General features: G+C 43.9%; 1 protein-coding gene across 2 annotated transcripts in view; it reads right to left on the bottom strand.

Annotated features, from left to right (window-relative positions):
- Window positions 1-3,824: 3,824 nt before the first annotated feature.
- Window positions 3,825-25,107, bottom strand: part of FLI1 (Fli-1 proto-oncogene, ETS transcription factor) — a 119,479-nt gene continuing 98,196 nt past the window's right edge. For both annotated transcript variants that reach the window (XM_010353029.2, XM_030918461.1), the window contains exons 6-9: window positions 11,607-11,672; window positions 9,812-9,871; window positions 7,863-7,910; window positions 3,825-6,640 (exon numbers count right to left, since the gene is read on the bottom strand). In XM_010353029.2, the coding sequence (XP_010351331.1) occupies window positions 6,111-6,640; window positions 7,863-7,910; window positions 9,812-9,871; window positions 11,607-11,672 (704 nt within the window). In that variant the 3' untranslated portion in view covers window positions 3,825-6,110. The remainder of the gene's footprint in view (window positions 6,641-7,862; window positions 7,911-9,811; window positions 9,872-11,606; window positions 11,673-25,107) is intronic.

Raw genomic sequence — 25,107 nt, forward strand, 5'->3', positions numbered from 1 at the left:
TCGATCTCCTGACCTCGTGATCCACCCGTCTCAGCCTCCCAAAGTGCTGGGATTACAGGCTTGAGCCACCGCGCCCGGCCGGCAACTTTCTCTTAAATGATTCACTAAAAATTATTCGTCGTACTGTTCTAACTTTTCTGGAAGTTTGTGACTGTTTCAAGATTTTACAGTTAAAAAAAATCACAATGTATATTCACAATACAGAATAGAATAGAATAGTGAGGTTTCACTCTGTCTTCGATCAGAGAGGAATAGAGACCTGTACAGAATTTTGAATGTAAAGAGGAGTTGCCCCTCAATGAAGACAGTAAGACCTTGACAATAATACCTAGGAAATCTTGCAGTTTTCTAGTTCTTTTCAACATACAGAGCATTTTTATGTACATTATCTTACTTAACTCCGGTGATACCATTGCATAGTTATTATAATCATCCTCATTTTATAGATGGAAAAAACCAAGCTCCAAAACAGTAAGTTATAATATAGGCAGTGGACATGCTGGGCTTCGTAACCAGGTTTTTTGGACTCTGGGCCTGTTCTTCGTGTACTCACTCATCATATATTTACTGACCAGTTACGGTGTACTGCTGTCACTGTGGCAAATAGGACAGACAGTTCCTTTTCTTATGGAGCTAACAGGTGGCGTTAGGTCTGCGAAAAGTCTGAATCCAAGCTTGCAAGGAATAAAATCCCAGCTCCCAACCTTTATTTGTTAGCCGATAGAAAAATCCCATCCAACATTTCTGTCAAAGCACATTTTTAGCATTCCTTTATAACAATCTCAATTTATTTGCAACATCCTGCAGCTTGGCCACATGCTCTGCTGGCTTTAGGTGCACACATAGAGCCAAGGAAGGGCAAAATCCCAAGTGGGGCACTGAGAGGGCTGTGGATGGGGAAAATGCAAAGGTTCTCTGGAAAACCCAACTTATTCCTACTTTGCACCCATTTGGAAAATGTCTTTCTGACCACAAAACAAAAATGACACTGCACTGAACTCCCCAAACAGGGTGCCCACCAGTTACCCAGAACTTAATGAATGTTCTTGAAAAATACTAGCCAATACTAGCAGATAATGATGATTATCCATAAACCTCCTGTACAGCAGTCTGCAATGGGTCTTCCACACTGTCGTCCAATACCTCATACAAACTCATGCAGGAGATACAACTCAGGTCCTACTTAATCGATGAAGACAAGTTACCCAGGAGGTGGAAGGGCCAGCATTTAACCCAGAGTTTCTGGCATTATATTCATTTTCATTTGTCTACTCAAATTGCCTCTTTCCTCCCACTAAGAAAACACATGAGTTAACTCAGCTAAAATGCAGAAGGTTAATCTAGCAGTTGTAGGTGAGTGAGTGGTCTCACTGGAAATTTTTCCTGTCTCCCTCTAGAGCTTTTAAGCTGAGTGTAAATTGACTATGTGCTTAGGGATTTACCAGCTCGAACAGACTGAAACAATTAGACAGGAGGCCACATCAGACTGAGAGAGAGAGACAGACCCCAGGCTTGTGGGCCCACATTCCTTTTAAAGCTTCCCTCCCTATCCTTTCTCAACTGGCTGAAACCTCAAGGTTTGACTGGCTAACCCACTTCCTCTCACAAGTGTCCATCCCCTGAGGGAGGCTGGGATTTGTAGTTTTGGAATCAGCTGGCCTTTCATAATCCCTTAGCTGGACTCCCTAGCTGAAGGCAAGTAGTGTCAGTTTCAGTAGCTTTCTATGTGATGAAATGCCCAATGCGCTTTCTGAAAAACCTGCATTCCTTCGTGGATAAGAGCAAAGCTTCTGTATGCTCACCAGGACCCAGCCAGTCCCCTAGCCCCCATCCCGGTTCTTATTACCTCTCCCATCCCTGCCCCCTTTGATACAAAGCATCCTCTTACCTCGACCTCCTGAGGCCTTCTGGACACAAGCCCAGTGGTACTGTTGATGGTGGAGGAATTTCTGAGCGAGGGAGCAGGGCTGGGCAGCAGAGAGCCATGCTTAAGGGTTGCTTTCCCCAAGCACATTCCCCAAAAGGACACCTTTTCAAGAGTTTGTAAGGCAACAGGTTTACATGATGCTTGTTAATGAACAGATATTGGAGGAAATACGGTAAGAAACCAAGTCCACAGAAACCACCTCTCACAGAAAGTACTGCATTTTGTTCTGTTTTTTATTTCTCCACTAAGCATTGCCTTGGGTTGGCAGTGCCTTGGCTTGGGGTGGAGAGAGGCTCCTTTCCTCCCTTGTGTTCTAGAACCTCCTGATCTCATTTGGTCTAAACTAGCAAACCTTATCTGAGAACCTCTTAATCCACTTCCCATTGTGTATGTTCATCACTCATTTGCATGCAGATATTATGGGTTAAGTAAAATAACAATCTTTTAAAGTGTTATTCCATTTTCTAGTGGCTGTTGACTATTAAACATGTTTTAAAATAACAGATACTTAAAATAGGCCCGGTGTGGTGGCTCACGCCAGTAACCCCAACACTTTGGGAGGTTGAGGTGGAAGGACTTGCTTGAAGCCAGGAGTTTGAGACCTGCCTGAGCAACATAGACAGACCCTATCTCCACAAATAAAATAAAATAAAATAAATAAAACAAATAGAACTTTCTTTGTGTGGGACTCAACAACATTTTTCGACACTGAAAAAAGATGACCTCTGCTATAGACTGACTGTGTCTGTCCCTTCTCCCAAATTCATATCCTGAAACTTAATCCCCAATGTGACAGTATTTGGAGGTGATTAGGGCATGGGGGTGGAGCCCTTAAGAGTGGGATTAATTCCCTTATGAAGGAGACCCCAGAGCACTCCCTTGCCCCTTCCACCATGTCAGCACACAGTGAGAAGGTTTCCTCTATAAACCAAGGCAAGGGCCCTCACCAGACACTGAATCTTCTGGTACCTTCACCTTGGACTTCGCAGCCTCCAGAACTGTGAGAAATAAAGTTCTATTTTTATGAGCCACCCAGTCTGTGGTAGTTTGTTATAGCAGACCAAATGGACTAAGACGACCTCCCGCTAAAGGACTGTTGTTCAGTGTCCCAAACTGTGGGGAGGAATAGCTTCCATGAGAACCGCTTGCAAGCCTGCATGCCCGCTTTGCTTGGCCGGCACTGTTTGTTAGATGGCAGAAACCTCATGGCACAGGCACAGAATGATCCAGTAGGGAAAAGACTGGACTAGCAGCCAGGAGGGCAAAGATTCTGTTTGTCTTCTGTGACTAGTCAGCTGCATGCCCTGGAGCCAGCTAGCAAACGTTCAATCTGGGCATTGCAGGAGACTAAATGCCAGTCCTCCCTCTGTACAAATGCTTATGAGGAGAAAATGGTGCCTCAGTCCTGTCAGCGAGTGGGCCGGCTTCTGAGGCGTAGGACAAATCACTGTGGAACATATTCAGGGGGCGAGATTTGGCTGAAGCTCGATGACTCTGTAGAGAAGATGAGCCTGAGCCAGTGTTTGAGTAGGACACATAAAGAAAACCTTTAAAAGGATGAACTAATGGGCTGAGCATCTTCTTACAGCACTCAGAAATATATGCCTCCATTTTCCCTAATGAATACTTTGCAGATTTCAAAATTGATGGGGAAATTGCGTGGCTGAGATGGAGATCTGCAAAAGAATTCAGCTAGATGGTTCTTAAACATACCTGGCCTTCATCATTCCTCCTTCTATGCTTGGGCCACTAATACCAAGTTTTAATTTTCTCCTTTCTTAGAAGTCACTAGAAACCCAGTACATGCACACACACTTTTTTCACTAAAGACTAACTTCTTTGTTTTGAGAGTTAACAGCAGAGGATGTTCAGTATAGAGAAAATAGGAAGAAAACAGTAGAATTTTAGTTTCAATTTATTTTTATAACACCATTTAAAATGTCCTATTTTGTATTTGTTTTCTAATATGAAGAATAATGTAACAGTTTGTATATATGATTTATAAATCAGTGTGCATATGTTGAGAATATGTGCTTTACACAACTTTTTAAATGGCAGGGTGCAAGATTAAAAAAAAAAATTGGAGACCATTGTTCTGAAACACATCCCATTTCATTTAGGTAGACACGTTGTCCTGAAGGTACTCAGTGTTACCCAAAGAAGGTTCTAGGATTACCAATGCTACGAGTCGAATTCCTTGCAAATCAAGGACTTCCCAGGTCTCGCTCTTTTCATTGTAAAATAGAGAAAATGAAAACAAGCTACCTAATAGTGAAGCAATTGGAGGCAAGTTTCTTCCTTGGGAAGAAAAATGACCTTAAAAATCTGCATGAGCCATAAAATCCTGGTCTGAGACCTGAGGGAAGCAGGGCGCTCACTCTCTGCGGGAGTAGCAGAAGGGGGCCACCTGGGTCTGAAGTGCCCCGGGGAGGCTGCAGAGTTAAATCTCACAGACAAGTCTGGATAGACCAGTTCGCTTTGCTCTGTTCCTTACACACAGGTTATCCATGGCCTTGGCTGCCATTTTATAAAACCCTTTTAGGCTAGGGAAGATTTAAATACCACACAGGAAAAAACACTACAAACATCATCAACAACAATGAAAAACCACATTGATTTTATACCGTGTGCTGCACTGCAGTATGTACATTTGAAAAATTCTTGATGGTGCAGGAAGTAAATAGGAAAGTTCCCCAGAAAAAAACCCTTTGACCTAACGGGGGCGGCAAATAAGAAAACTGTCCTCAGCGCTGAGAGAAGGAACCATTTATTTAGTCAAATTATTTTACAACATGGTCTTCATTGACAGTTGTCAGCTTAACACTTCATATAGTTAAAAAAGTCAACAATTACCTGCAAAATTATATATATTTTAATGTCTAAAAATATGCTGCATATATAGAGCAGGAAAATCCCTCCTCTCCACAAGGGAAAGTTTTGTTGTTTTTCCCAGAGCTGTGATTATTGCAGTACTGTTACACACATTTCCAAAGCATTAAAGATCTAAATGGATTATCTTTCCTTGCTTGTGTATGCCTGTTAAATAACTGTACCAGTGCTTTGCTTTCTCGTAAGTCAGTGACTTAAACAGCCCTGTTTCCTTTTCAGCAATAGTCATATTATGCTTTTTAAAAACCAGCTATAAAAACGTACAAACAGCCCAAATGTACAGATTGATAAAAGATGTACAAATTACATTAAAAAAAAATAACAGCGACTGATTCCATAGTAAAACTGCTTTTGTGACCGAGGTCAACTCGTTTATTTATTCTTAATTTTTAATTATTTATTTTTAATACTGTGAGATATAGGAAAATAACTCTGCATAATTTATACAGTAAGTTGCCTTCTGATTGGTTGACCCTGGTCGGATGGTCTGACAAGCGCACAGCGCTTGCGAATCTGTTTGAGTTTAGAAATCCCTACAACTTTTCCAAGTTCTGGGACCCACTGTCATCATTTAAAAAAAAATAGTTATTTAATTCCCCGTCTTTCAGGAATGTATGTATTTGCATTAAAATTTCTTAGTTCATATCTTGACTATTTCTAGAGAGAGTGGTCAGTTGAGTGCATACTGTCCACTGAGGGGGATTCTGCAATGCCCTTGACGACTTAAACACACACACCTGCTTTCCATCAAATTCCAATTGGGTGAAAACTTCACTGGCCTTACAATCAATGTTCCAGTTGCCATCCACTGAATTCGGTCCTCCTAAAATTAGATTATAAGCTTCCCACCTCTGTTTTCACTAAATCTCAAACCAGAACATGACTGGTTAAGTCCATGATTCTGTGTCGTACTGAACCCCTAATGAGACCCGTGTATTGATAAGAAACTGCTTTGGTCATAAAAACATAAAGAAAATGTACAGCTTCTTTCTCGGAACCATGACATAACCATTCCAGTAACTTTAATATGCAACTCACAAGATGCTAGGAGACTGAGAATTCAAACTGGCATACTGGCCCATGGAATTATCCATCTCTTTGTTCAGGTAGAGGAAGCAAAAGTTACCAACATTAAAAAAAATGTTTTTAAAGAACAAATACAAAGGTTCTATCCAACAAGAAAGAACATCCAGTTTTGTCTTCTCTTCAAGGCCACATATGTCCTGTAGAGTCCAAAGCATCCAGTAAGTGTGCAGGATGGGCTTCAGCTAGAAGGCCACCGATGAGTAAGCTTCTAGTAGTAGCTGCCTAAGTGTGAAGGCACATGGGTGTTAGGATGGCGGGGGACGTTGGGGTTGGGGTAGATTCCCCCCGTGGGGGAGGTCCAGTATTGTGATGCGGCTCCAAAGAAGCTGGAGGAAGTGACAGGCATGGAGGATGGATGGGGAGGGACAAAGTTCACCTTCTGCTGGTGGGCATGGTAGGAAGGCATGTAGGAGATGTCAGAAGGGTACTTGTACATGGACGACTCGGTCGGATGTGGCTGCAGAGCCTGGGCAATGCCGTGGAAGTCAAATTTGTAGGCATATCTTTTGCCATGCACTTTGGTCATAATGTTTTTATCATAGTAATATCGGAGGGCCCGGCTCAGCTTGTCGTAATTCATGTTGGGCTTGCTTTTCCGCTCGCCCCAGCGCCTGGCCACCTCATCGGGGTCCGTCATTTTGAACTCCCCGTTGGTCCCCTCCCAGGTGATACAGCTGGCGTTGGCACTGTCGGAGAGCAGCTCCAGGAGGAATTGCCACAGCTGGATCTGCCCACTTCCTGCAGGTTGTGAGGCAAACGGGAGAGAACAGAACACCTCAGTCCAGAGAAGGCAGAACCCAGTTCCCTAAATGCAGGGAGCTTCTCATCCTTTTAAAGAAACCTTTTGTTTCCTTTGACATCGGGATCGACCTGACAAGCCCTTCTTCTCACTGTTGATTTGCCTTTCTGCTTGCCTTGGAGATGGGTATCATAAGCGAGGTTAGATCCTAAGATGCTTTGCCCCAAGGCCTGGTAAATGGAATGTGGGAAGTGAGGTGCAAACTCTGCCCAGAACTAGCTGTGTGATCTTAGGCGAGCGACATCCTCCCTCAACCCCATTGGTAAGGCTTTTGAATCTCTTCATCTAGAAAGGCCTGAACCACTGTCTGATTTCTAATTAGTGGTCAGGTCCCCCAGGGAATTCCCTTTCAGCAATAAAGAGTCAGGGGCAAGGCATGACTGTGGGAGTCATTGGGAGAAGCTGCCTCACGAGCTTTAGCTTTTGGCCCCTGGCAGGTCCTACAGCTTGGCTTGCAGCTCTAAGTTCTGCAGAGAACTTGTGCAGAGAGAAAAATACCCAGAATATGCTGGGTGGCTTCTTTGTCCTCTGGCAGGAATGTCCAGGCATGAAGGAATGGGTAGGCAGAGTCCCTGGGATGGGAAGGTGAGCGGACCACACTACTGCAAGAGCCTGCTAGCTCCCAATCTCGATGGACTTGGTTTAGAAGGATCCTCTTGAGAGTTATTTTTGATACTAAATCTTTAAAATACAAGGTCAAATTGACTATATCTGCAATTTTCCGGGACACATCTTTTTTATAAGGCCAGATAACTCAGCAACACTTTCTAAAATCACAAATAAAGCACTTTGGAATATTTATTAATTTGTGCCTTGCATGTGGGAGACAACAGAGAGCTGAGTGGAGTTGTCTTCTTTTTCTTTCTTGCCCGTTTTCGCCAATTGAAACGCCTACCTATGCCACTTATTACTTAGCTACACCTAAGTGCACATATGCAGTGTTCAAGTGTTTATTCCCAGAAGCATCCTCAGCTGATGAACCTGGACACCACATAACAAGCCCTGACCTCTTGTTCACATGCTCCAGAAACAGATACTGAACATTTCAAGGAAAGAGGCGTATGTTACTCCCCACTCAGGTGTCTGGACAGAAGTCTGTGACTTCACAAAGCTATGAAACATTCTGGCAAAAAATAGGCTTGCAGGCCAAGGTAAACTCACCAGGGTTGGCTAGGCGACTGCTGGTTGGGCCCAGGATCTGATATGGATCTAAGGAAATAAAAAAGGAAATTTGCTGCAGTGTTATTACAAATATGACAACCGCCATAAGAAAACCATAAGAGTTTATACTTTTATTTCAAGATCACGGGAAAGACTGATTTCAGAAAACTTTACTGCTTTTACTTGCAGATCTCAAAGATCTTCATGACATTTGTGGTCTTCATCTCAATAATTACAGAAACAACAAACAATAGGAACAGGATTACTTTTTCTTATTTGGCATCTAAAATGTGCAGATTATGTTGTCATTACCCAAGGCAAAACAGTGAAAACATTTGGAAAGGAACTGGCTAATATTCAATGATACAACGGACAGCTGACTCCATGAGTTTAAAGAAGGTCTCATGGTTACTGGTCTTTAATAGCTCTACCTAATACTAACTAATATTAATCTGTTTTTTAAAATGTAGCATGAAAAACACGTGCCTAGAAACCAAGCAGCCTGGGTTTCAGCAGCAGCTATGTGATAAACAAATAACCTGTTGGACAATTTCTGGGAATCACTTTTCTCATCTGCCAAATGAGTGGGTTGCGCTACTGGATTCCTCAGTTTTCTTCTAGTATAACACTCTGTGATTTGAAACTTAGAAATGTCAGCACAAACCAGAGTTTGTATTTTAGCTATAGAATGACTATTCTTAAAAAATCTCAGTTTACTCAAAACATATGTGTTCATTTAGCCATGAAAAAGTCTTTGCAATATTGGTTTAGGTGAGAGGTTTATCTCCTTTTTCGTTAGTTGAGGAAATCATGGTAGAGAGCTGGGTCTCGACTTGGCACAATTGTCATGTATTTTGTGCAATTTTGCTATTTTTTCAACTATAATTACAATTTTAAAAATACCAATATGATTTTTGGGTTTCTACTTAGAACCATAAATTAACTTCAAGAGTCCTTAAGCCCATTGAGACCATCCTTTCTCATCCACACCACTGATATGATAACTAAAGTATTTTTGGCAGGTGATGCCTAATGCATAATTTTGTTGTTATTGGACAGTCTTTAAAACTCTCTACATCTGACTTATGATCCACAGTCAGCAAATTTTTTCTTAACCTTCCAGGTGAAATGTCGGTTGATTTTCTCTTGCTCTGCCTTCTGTGGAGATGCAGAACAATGTTTGCCTACCCTAAAGCAAATGCCTTGTTCAGAACTTCATCTCAGCTGCATCACATAAGAAGACAGAGAGAGGAGCTGGGGCTTGGGCACAGCAGCTGTCTTCAGATACGCAAAGGATTTCGGAGAAAGCAGGAGAAAGGCTTCTCCAGAAGGCAAAGCTTGAGCAGAAATTCCAGGAGGCGGACTTTGGGTCAGATAGTGGAATTGGGCCCAGCTCGAGAGTCAATGCCCTGTTTTACTATAAGCACAAGTAAGGTAGAGGCGAGGGTATGATAGACCCAGAAATCTCCAAGTTCCTCTCCAATACGGAGTCTCCAAGTCCACGGCTTTAAAAGTTCCTCTGCCTTAATTGTTAAGCCGACCCATCACAGGGTGGGGATATTTCTGAAAGTAAGGTTTGGTGAAGTATAAAAGGCTTGGACAGGAATTTGGGGGTCTGGGATTATAGCTCTATTTCTTTCATTAACCAGCTGTATGGTTTTTAGCGAGTCACTTCACCTCGCTGGGCCTCAGTTTCTTTATTTAACAAAATAAAGCATTGGAACAGTTCATCTTCAAGTTCCTTTCACCTTTGATATTTAACAAGTCTCCACTTGATTTCAGTACCTGTTACTTCATTCACAGGCCTATTAGGGTCAAAGATAGACCATCTTTGAGAGAAATAAGAGAGAACATATGTGGTATATTGTTTAAAGCCTCCACCAGTTGACCGTGTGGAATCAACAACTGTGCAGGAAGCAAAGGAGAGATTACATATCCCGAGCAGGTACCTGGCTGGGGCCGTTGCTCTGTATTCTTACTGATCGTTTGTGCCCCTCCAAGGGGAGGACCTGTGGCAAGAGGGAAAGAAATGCAGTGAGTAGGACCCGGCTCCCCCAAGGGAGCGAGACGTCTTGACAGATACGCTTTCTCACTCATTCCTTCAACCACTCTCCACTGACTCATTTATTCATGTTGTTTTAGAAACATTTACCTAGAATCTGCTATGTGCTGGCCCTGTTCTCCATGCTGGAGATTCAGGAATGAACAAGCCATTCCTAGTAAAACTTGCAATCCAATGGGAGAGACAACAACAAACACGTTTTAAAATTCTTAAAATTTTGTGTTTGCTCAAATGTCACCTTTTCATTTTCAAATTTTTAAAAAGTAAACCAACAGTAGAGCATCACTGATGATACTGAGGCTGTGGATTTCATTTTCAAATCGGAAAGTTAGAGAAGTCCTGACTGAGAAAGTGACATCTGAGCAAAGATCAGATGCTTCGTGGTGTCCCTGTCTTGTGAGTTTCCTCCTTGGTATCTCTCACACACCCTTTCCATTCCCATGATCACTTCTGCGTTGCAGATCTGTGTTGCTTCTTGCATGGTTTGTGGCTTAGTCTGACTGGTGTCCTCATTACTCTTTTCTCTCCCCACAATCCACCATGCAAGCCACTGTTCAAAACCTTAGTAACTCCTCATTGCCTAAAGAACTAAGGCCTATCTTCATAGCATCATTTACAATTCTGTTTCTTACCTTTCCAGACTTCTTCTGCATCACACATCCTAAACTCCAGGAACCTGAGGTCCTCTCTGACTGTCAGACATGCCAAGCTGATTTCTTCCCCAGCCCACACTGCCACAGGTCCAAATCCTGCCTCTCCTTCCGGAGCTGACTCAAGTGCTACCAGGTCCACAAGCTTTCCTTGATACCAACCAGATGAAAAGAGTTCTGTGTGTGTGTGGTTTCTTTCTCCCGCTTATGGGACCAGTGCATATCTGATTCATCTTTGTGAATCTTATATTGCCAAATGTCATGTGCAGAGTAAGTAAATAATTAATACACATAATTGGAAGGGGTCTCGGTTATTGTTTGGGCATTAATTTGTAACCCCAACCTCTTTCTTGAAAGAATTCCCTTTACCACCTACTCATGTGCTTCATATTTTGCTTCCTAGGCATGTCAAGATTGATTTCTGGTACAAGAGTTCATGAGTCATTCTTGCCCCTTATTCCGTCAATGGGAGATATTGGGTAGACTTCGACATGCCATCATCTCACCACTTGGTGGAGAAATTGATGTCGCAGACCCCCCGGCATCTTCTCATCAGGGATGGAAGATGTGGAGAAGATGGCGGGGGTCTGAGACATCAATTTCTCCACCAAGTGATGATATGTTGAAGTCTACCCAGTATCAAGGGGGATGGGGAAATTGGTATGACTTAGCCTCAACAGTTAGGGGAGCAAAGTTATAGAGAGTCATTATCTTGATTTAAATAACAGAAGCCACAGCCAGTGACAGTGACCATTCATTGGTATAGAACCTTGTCTCAAGAAAACCTTCAAACTTCCAATGTTCTAAAACCGAGTGCAATGAAACAAAACTCAAAAATCTAAATGAAAATCTCATACCATCTTTCAAGGACTGGGTATCATGGAAAGGCCCTAAATTGGCAAATAATTTTGATGTCTACTCAAAAAGCAGGGAAACAAATGTTTGCTGCTCTCCTATATCTTATGATCCTGTTCTCCAACCCTGTCCTCAGAAACATGCTTTCCTCCAAAGAATTATCAGACATTTACTTACTTTTGTTGAGGCCAGAATTCATGTTATTGCCCCACGCTCCTCTTCTGACTGAGTCATAAGAAGGGTCTAATGAACAATAACAAATAGGGGTACATTAGCATCGCCTGCTTCTCAGAAAAGTTGCGTGAGCATTATCTGTAGTGATCAGGAGAAATAAAATTCACTTCAGCAATGGCTTTTAAAGCATCCCTAAATTCTGGAAGTATACTCACCCCCTGGGGTTGGTGTGGCAGAAAGAACCTTAACACTCTTTGAGAAGATCTGGGAGCCAAAGTAATGGGAAGAACCCTGAATGTGAAGTCAGAGGATTGGTTCAACTTCTCTCCCTGACACTATTTGTTGTGAAACCTTGGATAAATCAAAAGTCTCCTCTGGGCTTCAATTTTCTTTAATGTGGAAATAAAAATTTATGTTTTATCTACCTTATGGGGTTGTGGAAATGACCAAATGAGATAACAGATAGAAAAGCACCTTATGAAGCCTTCTACAAATATAAACTTACTCAAGGTTAGACATTTTTTAAATGTCCATAGTTCTGAGGCAAAATCCTTCAAGCAGCTCTGAAGAGTAGGCAAGGTCTGGACTGGGTGAAAGGCCCATAAAAAGAGTGTCTCAAAGCCCAGGGCTGTGACATTCCTGGGGGCCAACTCCAGTCCCCGATTTCAGGACATGGATGGTGTGGGATGACATCACAGGGGTGGGAGCACATTCCAGGCTCTCTGAGGGCTCTCGGGCTTTTCTATTGACAGTGGAGAGGACTGGGCTGATGACCACAGAGAAAGGGAAGAGGCCAGAAATGTGGCTGGGAGAGGGGCTGGATCAGGAAATGAGTGGATGGAGACCTGCTCCCCACCTGGGCATGACTAAGGGCTTGCTTCTCGATTGTCTTGGAGAATACTCCTCAAATGTGAACTTTTGTGATCGTAACCTCTTTCTTGAAAGATTCCACATGCTTCCACAAACGTGCTCAGAAATTGATTAACTAACTAGCTGGAAACTTCTTTCTTCCCTTTCTTGTGGTGGAGTCCCATTGAGACATTGAGCAGGAATAGCAGAGGAGCTTGAGGATACAGAATTATGACTTTCAAAGTCATTCCATGAACAACAAAGAAACCATAAAAACCATCCGAACAAATGGAGCACAAACCTCATCAAACAAGAGTCTGACAGGGTGAAACACAAACCATGCCCTTCAGCCCCTTCTGAGCCTCTCAAACAAATTAGGATAAGAGTTGGGAGACGGGTGGACTCTGATTGCCTGGCCTCATTGTTTCTGGCTAAGAAGATCCAAAAAACAGGGACTTTTTTTTTTTTGTGGAAAAATCCACGTGCAGATGCACATTCCTCAAGGCTCTGGAAAAGCCAGTTCAGTTTTAAAATTACAGTCTTTAGCAACTGGCATGAAAAGCAACACAGAAAGTGAGGGGGATGGGATAGGGAGGAAGGGCAAGGCAGGGGACAAAAGAGAGAGGCAAAGCTCCACTCCTGTTTTTGTTTTTGTTTGACTTTTTTTTTCTTTCCTAATTCCTCCTCTAAAGGGATGCTTCTTGCTTAAAAACAAACAAGACAAATGAAAAACCAGCTTGTTTGCAAGCTTGGAATGAGGTGGAAGGCTCTGATGGGCATTTTCTGAGATGTCTCGCTGAGGAAGTGCAATGTTGGCAGTGGCAGAACATTTTTCTTTGAGCAGGAGGAGGCTGCTGCTTAGGCCTCCGGTAATAGATTTGGGACCAACTTCTACACTGCATTGTGTGCATGGCCAGGGAGTGGGTGTGAAGTAATAGGAAACACGTTTCTTGTCCTTGCATGTGAGTATGAGAGGGTAACTGTGACTGTGAGAAACACGGGTCATGTGCCTAAGGCGTGGAGGAAACACAAAGGACTCCCGGAGGTTGAGGGAGAGGTGAGTGGAACTAGGGCCGAGAGACGGGAGTGGATCAGGCAGGAACAAGGCAGAGGTGGGTGGCGAGATGTCAAGGTGAGGTCTAGAGACAGCCATGGGAGGAGCTGTACCACTGAAGGAGAGCAATGTAGAGGGAGAGAAGAGAGGGCCGAGGCATGCTCAAGGTCTTGCTGATGGTAGCTCAGTAAATTCTGTGACCTTGGCACTGCAGGCAGTGGGAACTAAGGGAGGTTTTGTGCATGCAGCCATGCTAGAAAACAGGGTGTGGTGAAGAATGAGCTTGTGGTGGTATGTGGGGTGGATCCGACGGCCTGGGGGAAGGAGATCATTCTAGTGGGAGCAGAACAGAAAGTAGAAGAGAAGTGACACATTCAAACAAAAAGAAAAAAAAAATCACTAAATTCCAGGAATCGTACATGTCATCTGAACTTCTGACTTGACTTCTGACTTGCTTGCATGGATAAAATCTGTCTCAAGTTTTTCTAAACATTTTTTCTGCTCAATCGTTAGTCTACTGAAGGCTTCAACCCTCTCTGAAAGCTATCTGGTAACCACTCACAATTATTTTTTTTTGGAGCCTAAATTATGGCCATGGCTATAGTTATCACTGACTTCTTATCAGCTTTTCTCCCTGTTCTCTTATGCTAGTTCCAGGGACAGAGCAGACATGCAAAAATCTGAAGGCATGACAGAATTCCCTGTCACCAACAGAGGGTGGATAACCATGGGATTTTCCCGTAGCTCTGAGTGCTGGAGCCTGGTTGAAGGTGTGCCTTATCAGAGCAGTAGCTTGGCAGCCCCATCTTTCTGTGATGCCCCAGGGCCTTAGGAAGGAGGCAGCGTTTCATGGGGCAGTGTGTCCACAGGCCCATCTGATGCAGAAGCCTGGCTAACAGGACTTTGGAAGTCCCAACCAATGCTACAGTCCTCACATAGGTGAAAAAAGGAAGTGACAGAAACACAGAGGCCACCCAGCAGTCAGCCTGAACTGTGCTCTCACTGTGAAGTAATAGAGTCATAAATAGCAACAGGCCATGCCCTAAGCTGGTGTCTTCATCCAGCGTCCATCCCAGCAGCCTGTGGAGTCAGAGTAGCAAAGACCGCAGGCCTCCCTCTCATTTCTTTTTCATTCCCAAGTAACTGCATGGAAAATCCTCCCACTGGTACCTGGCTGCACAAAGGACAGCCTGAGCCCATTGGCTCTGTGTTTTAACAAAAGCACTCCGTAGGCTCTGGGGCTCAAAGAGACGTCTGGTCAATGTAAGATTTAAGTTAAAACCAGCATTTTCAGAGCAATTTCTGCTCCAAAGAAAAAGCATGAAGATGCAGAAGGCCAAGAACTAAAGTCTTGCATTCTGCCCTAGGGGTATGAAGAACCAGGCCAGTCTTGCAGAGCAAATGAGATACCCAAGTAAACACCCAGCAGGGTGCCCAGCACAGAGGGGGCCTCAGTGGATGTTAGCAATCAAGAATATGGTTTGTGTCATAGACCAAAAAAAATTCAGACCCAGAAACATGTTGGGCAGCCTCCCAAATCCACATTAATTCCCTCCTCCCCGCAACTCCCTCATCCTCCTTCCTCTGCTCTTCTATTTCCACTTATCACATAATTTAATCAGTAATTAATTAGTGTTTGTCGTTTATGGTTCATATCCCCCTCCCTCCTGAACATCAGGTCCGTAAGAGTAGGGATCTCTGTTGGGTCAGATATATCCAAGCACTTAGAACAGGCCCCCACACAGAGTTAGTAGAATGTAAGTATTTGTTGAATGAATAGATAAACTTGGCCAATATTTTCTCCTACTTGCTACATATACACAATTCTTCTTATTGTTCATGATATCACTAGTTGAAGAGAACCCAGTGCTCCTACCCTGACTTCACTAAATTAAGCCTCTGGCATAAGATTTCCATCTGGGGTATTAAGGGGTAAAGACTGCATCACTCCTGTGTCCCCTCTGAGTAGAGTGGATCACAATCCACCTAGTTATGAGGCATAGGCTAAAAGCTTGTTCCCACAGGGAAATCAAGGCCTGAATGCTGCTTGGTGAAGTGATGTGCATTTTGTGTGTTTTTAACAATGTCATTGTTGAAGAGAGGGTTCATTTTTTTTTCCCTACTAAAAGTCACTCAAGAAAAATTTAGCAGTGTGGTTATCTCCAGTCCCCAACATACACACAGAGCTATGTCTATATCCTGAATGCAGAAGTCTGGACCAGGGAACCGACCTAGTGGCTCACAGCCCCACACAAACCCCCTTGCAGAGCTGCGTGAGAGCTCCTGCCCCAACCGCCCATCAGCGCGTGGAGTGCGGCTTAGGAGGGGTGTGCCTGCTGTGAGAAGAAGCCTGAGCGTGCATGGAGGCCCTCTAGAATGTGGTGCCTGGAGTCTGCCTCCCAAGAACTGACTTCTGGAAAGACAAACTTGAGGTGGCAGCCAAAGGCCCAGTGTGTAAAAATGTGCCTGTCGGCACCAGTGCACCAGTTGACAATCTCGATCCATTTCCATGGTGGCAGATGGCTTAATCAGCAGACAATCACACTGGTTCTGACAAACTCACTTTTCACTGTAGTGAAGGCCGACACCTTGGCTTTATAGAGTACCAAGATAACAGATCTTATTATTGTGATTCCTTTTCAGAAGAGTGACCCAAAGAGCTTTGCCTGGAGTTTCTGGTTTCAGGCAATCCTGAGATCAACTCTTGCCAAAGCAAAGAGGCCAGAGCCTCATTCTGGAGAATGAAGACATTGCCAGCCATTGTGGATAATTCAGCCTCACATATATGATGTCCTTAACAGTATCACCATTATGTGATGCTTGGTGGGGCAGAATTTGACACTAAATGGCCTCTTAGATTCCAGGAGAGCCTCCTGGGGTAGAGAAATATGAGCATGGAGATTTTTTTCCTACAAAGTCTCTGTTGGAAGGAGAAAGCTGTTTCTGGACATGACCTCTCATAGACATACCAGTGTTAACTCAGCTTCTGTGTGAAGCTTTTAACCTGGTCCTAGAAATATGGCCAGACATCTCTGGGAAGATATTTCCTTCAGCTCTGATGCCTCAGCTGTCTGAAAGCCCAAACGTCCCCGCCGGCATGCAGTACTCCACCTTGTGACCTGACTGGAGGCCAGCAACACAGCGACATCAGCCCACAAAAGCCTCTCTCTTCATCCCCTGTGTCATAAAACCTTGCTCTCAATGACTGGGTGGAAAAAGATGAATTTTCCCCAAAACTTCTCATTGAATTTCTGGTTGCCGCTGAGAAGGCTGGCAGCACCTAACCCTGTTTATCCTTGGAAATCCTGGCTTCTGAATGCAGACCTTTCAGCCGAGCCCAGCAATGGGCAAGGCTGCTCATGCTCCCAGCAGAGCAGGGGCCTTTGGTAGCCAGAACCAGACCTCCTTTCTTGAAAGAATGAAGATGCACAGGAGAAATGCTCAAATCAATGGTAGCCTGGAGACCCAAAGCCCTCAGCTTCCTCAGAGAGCTACGCCCACGAGGAGGAAGATTCACTCTGACTCTGACAGGGAAGAACCTACAGGTGAGCAGTGGTGTTTGTTGTTGGGCTGTCCGACAGGTTATGACATGTACTGGTCAAGGGCTGGACTAGGTGACCCCCTAAAACTCCGTCTCCATCAGAGGTCCTGTACTTCTAATAGGTCCAGTCTTTGGGGAGGAGCAGCCTCTCCCAGACACCAGTCCTGCAGAAGCTGCTCTCCTCTAAGCGTTCCTTCGTCCTGCGCTCCACCCGCCAGACCTACTGTGCGGCCCGAATCTTCCCAACCCACAGCTCAGGACCAGCTTCTTGTCTGCTGCAGTCTCTGCTCCTCAAGTCCCCACCCTCAGCCCTGCCCTGAGGCAAAGTAGACGCAGGGCCTAGGATGTCATCATGAAAGTATCCTTTCTCTCTGGTGGGCCTGGGGATTATTTGGCAGTTAGGAGATGGGACTTACGATCAGTTAACCTGGGATTGAAATCCCAGTGGCAGACATTGGCCTTGTGGAGTGACCTTGGTCATGTTGCTGCTTTGAACCTCCAGTTCTGCTTCTCTGAAAAGCATTAATAACAAGTGCTTTCTACGGTTGCTATGAGGATTAAATAAACATGTGCTAAATGGTGATTTTAAAAATACACACCATATACATGTAGTCTATTCAATCCTGCTTGCCCCTCTACCATGCTTATCTTGGTGAGATGAGGTTACCAAGTTCATTGAGGAAGGCCTTGAAAAGGAAGAGAAGCCCGAGGGCTATAAAGGAGGAAGGACAGTTTTATTTCTGTGCTCCTGGAACAGTGATTCCCAAATTTAAATAAAGTTTGGCTCTCAGGCTGGGTGTGGTGGCTCATGGCTGTAATCCCAGCACTTTGGGAGGCCAAGGTGGGAGGATCACTTGAGGCCAGGAGTTCAAGACGGCAGTGAGCTATGGTTACACTATTGCACCCCAGCCTAGATGACAAAGTGAGACCCTGTCTCCAAAGCAAAAAAAAAAAAAAAAAAAAAAAAAAAAAAAATATATATATATATATATATATATATATATAATATATATAAAATAATAAAAATAAAATAAAATAAAATAAATCATGGCTTTCTTTTAAAAGAAGAGGTGGATTATTATCCTGGACCCTGGTTTGAGAAATCCCACCCCAGAAGACAGACAGGGCTGATGGCTATGGGTGGTCTGCCTGGATGTTAGGCGTAGGCATTACCCAGCATCCTCCTTCCTCCCCTACTGTCAGGTGCCAGAGTCTCTGTCCACCTGGCCTTGAAGCTCAGGACCAAGTCCTCACTGCATCCCACCATTCTAGCGGGGCTCTTCAACCTTCACTTCAGTGGCATCTTACATCCCAAAGAGCAACAGAGGAGCTTGGCATCCACTGAGACCTTGGAAGAAGGAAAATATCCAAGGAACGCTTTCCCCAAACTTGGAACTCACAGGGAAAAAAACATCCTGGATCAGGTTTCCTTTGCTTAAGGATCTTGTCCTGGAATCCAACAGCCCCTCCGCCTCGGAGCCGACCCTGCTGCGTGGAGCATAATGGAGGTACTGTTGAAGATATTAGATGGGCAAAGGGAAAAAAAGACCTAGGAGGAAAAGGCTTGGAAGAAATGGCTGACTTTTAAATATGAAAAGTGTGGAGAGTGAAGTGGCACATTTGCTGGGCACAGCCTTGCCATGGCCACGTGAGGCTCCCTGCTGAGGCTGGGCCCTTCCTCTATTTCATTTCTCCCACAGGCTCTGTGTCTAAGTGACACAGATGTCTAAATGACCTATTTATTTTGATAAGGCTTCAAAGTGGGATTTTTGGGCCAGCCTCATGTGGAAAAGCAATTCATACTGACTAGATTAACTGGGTGTTTGCCAAAATTTCCTTCCATATTGGGCCATGTAGACGCAACTAAATTGCATACCTCTTAGGTCAAATCTGCCTCTGGTTTAAGAGGATTCTAGGTAGGAAAAAGAAAACATAACAGTTCACTTAGGTAATCAGGCTTGAGGATAAATGAGAGGCGGTTTATGCACAACCCCCTCTGCCCTGCTCTGACCCTCATGGTTGCAATGTTCATAGCGAGGTTGCCCTTCTTCTCCATGGCCATAGGTGTTACACTCTTGTGTCTGTGTAACATTCAGCTTGTATGTCCTTTGCTTTCAAAGTTCTGCAGGTCAAGGCTCGCTGGTGAGTTGTCTTGTGTCTACTGCCCATGTCCTGCTTAGCCTTTGAGTGTAATTGTTTGTACACTTGTGTCCCTTGCTAGGTGATCATCTTTAGGAAGAGGGGCTGTATCTTAATCACCTTTGTTTCTCTCAAAAACTCATTCTTGCCCCTCACCGTCACCAACTTATTGGATTTAATTGATGCCTTATGTCCCACCACACATTTATTCATTCAACAAAGTTTTACTGAATGTCTACTATCTTGCCAGACACTTCTATGTGCTGAGAATACAAGAATGGCTAGACAAACGTCCTTCCCCTGCGGAGCTGACATTCAAGACAAATAGTAGATTACATTGTATATTAGAAGGTGATGAATGCTATGAAGAAGAGAAAACCAGAGGAGGGAAGTAGGCAGTGCAGGGATGGGAGGGCTTCTCTGAAAACATATAATTTGAGCAAAGACTTGATCTAACATTATGAAAACAGAGCTGTACATACTTCCATAATTTTATTTTGAAAAGTGACAGATTGCCCGACATTGGTCTCAAAGTCCCTCTGGAAAGCCAATTCCTTTTCATTAGTTTTTGTATGAGTGAGAGTTGTTTATGTTGTAGGATAGCAAAGTTAGCTAAGAAACTTGACAGCATCTCTTTGAAGTTTGGGAGAGGAATAGTGAAAGGTGAGATGAACCCCATCTTTTAAAGACTCAAGCACTTTTCGCATATTTCGAATCAGGTGATTGTCAAGTCTGTGGTCTTGGATTCACGTTGAATTAGAATGGCCATTCAAATCAAGAAACTTTAAATCCCAGCACTTCCCATGATTTGCCTTTTGACCTATGTCTGAAGTACTTTGCAGGAAAGGACAAGTTTCTGAGGTCAGTGTAGCAGAAGTAGACAGGTAACTTCATCCTGAAGGAGCACTACTTCTTTTGTTTGTTTGTTTGTTTTGTTTTGAGATGAAGTCTTGCTCTTGTGCCCCAGGCTGGAGTGTGATGGCGCGATCTCGGCTCACTGGCTGGAGTGTGACAGCATGATCTCGGCTCACTGCAACTTCCATCTCCTGGGTTCAAGCAATTCTTCTGCCTCAGCCTCCTGAGTAGCTGGTATTACAGGTGCCTGCCACCACACCTGGCTAATTTTTATATTTTTAGTACAGACAGAGTTTCACCATGTTGGACAGGCTGGTCTTGAACTCCTGACCTCAGGTGATCCACTCACCTTGGTCTCCCAAAGTGCTGGGATTATAGGCGTGAACCACCGCGCCCGGCCAGGAGCAATCCTTCTTTTGTGGCCTGGCAGGTGAGCAGGAAACACTTTAGTCCCTGAGCTGTGCATCCACACATCAGACAAAGCACAGTCGTTAAAAGAAAAAGAACCATCAAGTTTTGGTAGGTGGAACGTGGTCTCACTTATTATATCACAGAATCAGAGGCTCCTTTTTAGACTGGAAGGACTTCAGACATTATCTAAACCAGACATGCAAATTAGCACAGGCCCAGAGGCCCAAAGCCTGAGAGAAAGCATATGTGGCCATGTAAGAATTTTAATAGAAATTGAAATTATGACTCATAGCAGAAAACTGCCTCTCTCTAACCTCCTCTAGTATATTGGGCAGGGGTGATAATTATTTTACAGACAGGCCCAAAAGGCCAAAGACTTCTTGAGCTCAAAGATTTTTCAAAATGATACCAAGAATGATTTTCATCTCTTTGGAAGAGTGATACCTAAAACTTATCAAGCATAGGATCGTTTGTGGTGTTACTAAGGGCTCTTAAAGATTCTTCACGGGAAGAAATTCCATAATTTCTCATGAATCCATTCCAAACAGGGAAATGGCTCATGGCAAAGGAAATAACTCTGGGCTGAGGGGTCAGAACTCCTTGCTTTGCCTCTCATCTCTGTCAATTATGAGCTGTGTGGTCTGAGGCAAATGACTTAACTTCTCTGAACCTCTTAGTGAACCTCTCTGTAAAAGGTAGATACTTGGCAGGGGCAGGAGAGAGTGGTGTGATTATTCTTAAATTTAAGAGTTTGGAAAAGCAAATAGCACACTGGATCCTCACAGGGATCTTTTGAGAATAAATGAGACCGTGCATATGAAAATGCTTTCTATACTCTAAAGCATCCCACAGAATTCTAGCTGATACTGTTTTTCAGAGTTTAGTTCATGAGACATAAGAAGTTAATTTTTCTTGTGTCAACCAAAGCTAATTTCTTCTGGTTCTTCCTTTATTGGAGCAGGATTGAGTAAATATTCAATGGTATTTACTGAATATCTACAGGGCTGGAAGAAAAGAGCCAGGAGAAAACTCACAATTAAAGACCACCAGGTAATCTGTAATTAGGTCCATAAATAGCTGTAAATGAGGTGAGGCTCTGAGAAGAGACTATAGTCTTAAGGAGGAATAAAAATGTATCTCGAGGCAGATAGGAATTGAATCAAGTTTCAAAGAGTGTGTTGGATTTTGACACATAAAGTAATTGTCCCACTCAATTTTTACCATCTTTTCTTTAGAATATTTCAAATACAAGAATTTAGGCCGGGCGTGGTGGCTCAAGCCTGTAATCCCAGCACTTTGGGAGGCCGAGACGGGCGGATCATGAGGTCAGGAGATCGAGACCATCCTGGCTAACACGGTGAAACCCCGTCTCTACTAAAAAAAAAAAAATACAAAAAACTAGCCGGGCGAGGTGGTGGGCGCCTGTAGTCCCATCTACTCAGGAGGCTGAGGCAGGAGAATGGCGTAAACCCGGGAAGGGGAGCTTGCAGTGAGCTGAGATCCGGCCACTGCACTCCAGCCCGGGCAACAGAGTGAGACTCCGTCTCAAAAAAAAAAAGAATTTAAACTGTATCAAAGAGGCATGTTAAGCCTCTTTTTAAAATTTTTATTTTGAGACAGGGCCTCACTCTATCGGTCAGGCTGGAGTGAAGTGGCGCAATCTTGGTTCATTGAGGCTTTGACCTCCTAGGCTCAAGCAATTCTGTGCCTAAGCCTCCCAAATAGTTGGGACCACAGGCCTGTGCCACCATGCCTGGCTAAGTTTTTTTATTTGATGTAGAGATTGACTCTCACCGTGTTGCCTATGCTGATCTTGAACTCCTGAGTTTAAGTGATCTTTCCGCCTTGACCTCCCAAAGTGTTGGGATTACAGGTGTGAGCCACCACACCTGACCCATGTTAAACATCTTGATCTTACGGATCCCGAGACCAGAAAGAAAAAACCCACTGACATCCTGGATAGTGTTTCTAGCCTCTATGTTTCCTCCTCAAAGGCTTTCTTTCCTCCAGCAAGAGGTATTTCATGAGAAACAACTTCTTTATTAACTTAGATAAGGGCTTCTGAAGAGAGAGAGTTCTTAAATCTATGAAAAGAGATTAGAAAGGTTTCTATATTAAAATAACAAATGATGCTTCCTATACAGTGGCCTTTCACTAGAAGATACCCTAAACTCATAGATCTCTGTCTGGCATAGAAGAAGCTTCTCTGTCTCTCTCTCTCTCCGGATAGATGAAAGAAAGAATTTGGTTGATGAGAATTTGGTTAGACAAGTTTCTTTTAAATACCTTCCAGCTACCAGTCCCCTCAAATAACCTCCCTGTGGTGGAATTTCTAAATCAGTATATTAGGCAGAACCAACACATTTGGAATACTCTTTACTGAGGTGGCCCCTGGTAGGACATTGTGGGCCTGCCCCTTTTTTTCCCAAAGTATTTTGGGACCCCTCTCCTCTAAACAGCCAACGGGGATCACTTTTAACTTCTATCACGAACCAAGCAATGGCAATGAAGCCGCATCAAGCAAGGCCAACTGCACTCGGAGTCTTTGCTCTGTTGTCTGGAGTGGGATGAGTGTGCAGTGTCATGGTGAAACTTGGTAGAGATGGGAGGCCTAAAATAGTAACATCCGAGAGTCTGCAGATAAATTAGAAGACATGCAAAACCCAAATGGCCCACCCAGTGGGTGTGAACTGCCACTGAGAACTGTCGTGGAGCTCTACCCTGCCAAGTACTCAGGGTCATGAAGGCCCCTCCCTGGCAGTGCAGGAGGAGTCGTTGTTGGGCTGAGTCCAGTGGGAACCAATGGGGAGGGTGCTCTGGAGTCCCCCAGCACCATTCCCACAGCCTGGCACCAGTTCCCTGCTCCACTTGGAGATTTACCGAATGTCACCCTCCTTTACTAAAATGTTGCTGGGGTCATGCATTCATTGTCACCATCATTAATGTTGCAGAGACCACGGGTGCCTGTGAGGGTCTTGATTTATTCAGAGTGCATCTAAGGGCAGCTCTGATAAGAAAGACCAAAGACAGCCCAGGGAGGGCAGAAAGGGCAAAGTGGGAACTTCTGAGTGGCCAGTTGCAGTGACTGGCCTGGCACCTTTTGGCACAGGGGTGAGAAGAGGTGAACTCTGTAGTGGCGGGAAGGCGCCTTTCTTCTCCAGTTAAGCACTGGGATGAAGCCCTGGCTCTCAATACTGGGGCAGTGCAGGGGCTGGACATTCCAGAGCAATGGAAGGAGATTATTCTAAGAACATAAGTGCTCACCTCCAACGTTCTCCTCATTCCTTCATCTACCGAGGGCACAGGTGAATTTATGAGGGGCTGGAGCATTCTGGATGTGTCTTTAAGATGCTTTAAGCTGATTTGACATCTCTTCCTTCTCCTTGGGAATCATGGGTTTGTGAAGCTTACAGAGGCAGAGGATTACCCATGAAACTGGTAGAGCTATGAAATTATTTGAGGGAAACTTTATTTCTCTCAAATAAATTTCCCTCAAATAATAAATTTATTAAATTTATTGACTTTATCCATCCCCACTCTTATTTTGTTTTGTCTCTGAGACAGGGTCTTGTTCTGTTGCCCAGGTTGGAGTGCAGTGGTGCAATCTTGGCTCATGGCAGCCTCGATCTCCTGGGCTTGAGCAATACTCCTACCTCAGCCTCTGGAGTAGCTGGGACTATAGGAACACATCACTACGCCTGGCTACTTTTGTTTATTTTTTGTAGATATGGGGTCTAGTTGTGTTGCCAGGGCTGATCTTGAACTCCTGGGCTCAAGCGATCCTCTCACCTTGGTTTCCAAAGTGCTGGGATTACAGGTGTGAGCCACTGTGCCTAGATGGTTTCTTAAATTCAGTTTATTGAAATTCTTATCGATAGAGTGTTACTCAATATAATACTTTCTTTTCTAAATCTCTTTTTGCCCTTTATCCTCTTAAATGTAGTATGAAACACAAAAGGATATGTACACAATTAAATAAATTATAAAGCATAACAATGGGAAAAAATCTGTGAAACCACCACAAATGATGCTTCCTATCCGTTGGCCTTTCACTAGAAGATGCCTGAAACCCATTTGTCTCTATGTGGCATGGAAGAAGCTTCCTCTCCCTTTCTCTCTCCAGAGACAGATAGAAAGAATTTGACTGATGAGCATGGACAAAGCACGTTTTTTAAAAATACTTTGCAGCTCCATTGCCACTGCTCCACCACACCCGGCAAACAACCTCTTTAAAGTGGAATTTCTAAAATTCTAAATTGCTAGATTGCTTCTTGAAATGCAAATAAGATTGATTGCGTTGGGTCAGGCTCCTGATTTTTTAGGTGGTAGCAGGAGTCAACAGATGAATATATCTTAACAACTAGACAACATCAGCTACCTGGGGGAAATGCATGATGGGGGTGGTAGATGGAGTCGGAAAGGACCATTTTGGAGCTCTTGCCATTGCCTAGGTGGGGAGGGGACGGCAGGAACAGGCTCTCTTCTGTTTCATACTAGCTTTGTGATTCAGGCTTAACATCATACCTGTGATTCAGGTAAAATGGGAATAATCATAGTCCCAACTTAATAAGGTTTTATGAAGGATAAATGTGAAGTGAATAGGAAATTTCTTGGCACATAGTAGGTGCTTAACAAATGTTAGCTCTTCTTGTGGC

The sequence above is a fragment of the Rhinopithecus roxellana genome, chromosome 15, assembly GCF_007565055.1.
Source record: "Rhinopithecus roxellana isolate Shanxi Qingling chromosome 15, ASM756505v1, whole genome shotgun sequence".
NCBI classification, from domain to species: domain Eukaryota; kingdom Metazoa; phylum Chordata; class Mammalia; order Primates; family Cercopithecidae; genus Rhinopithecus; species Rhinopithecus roxellana.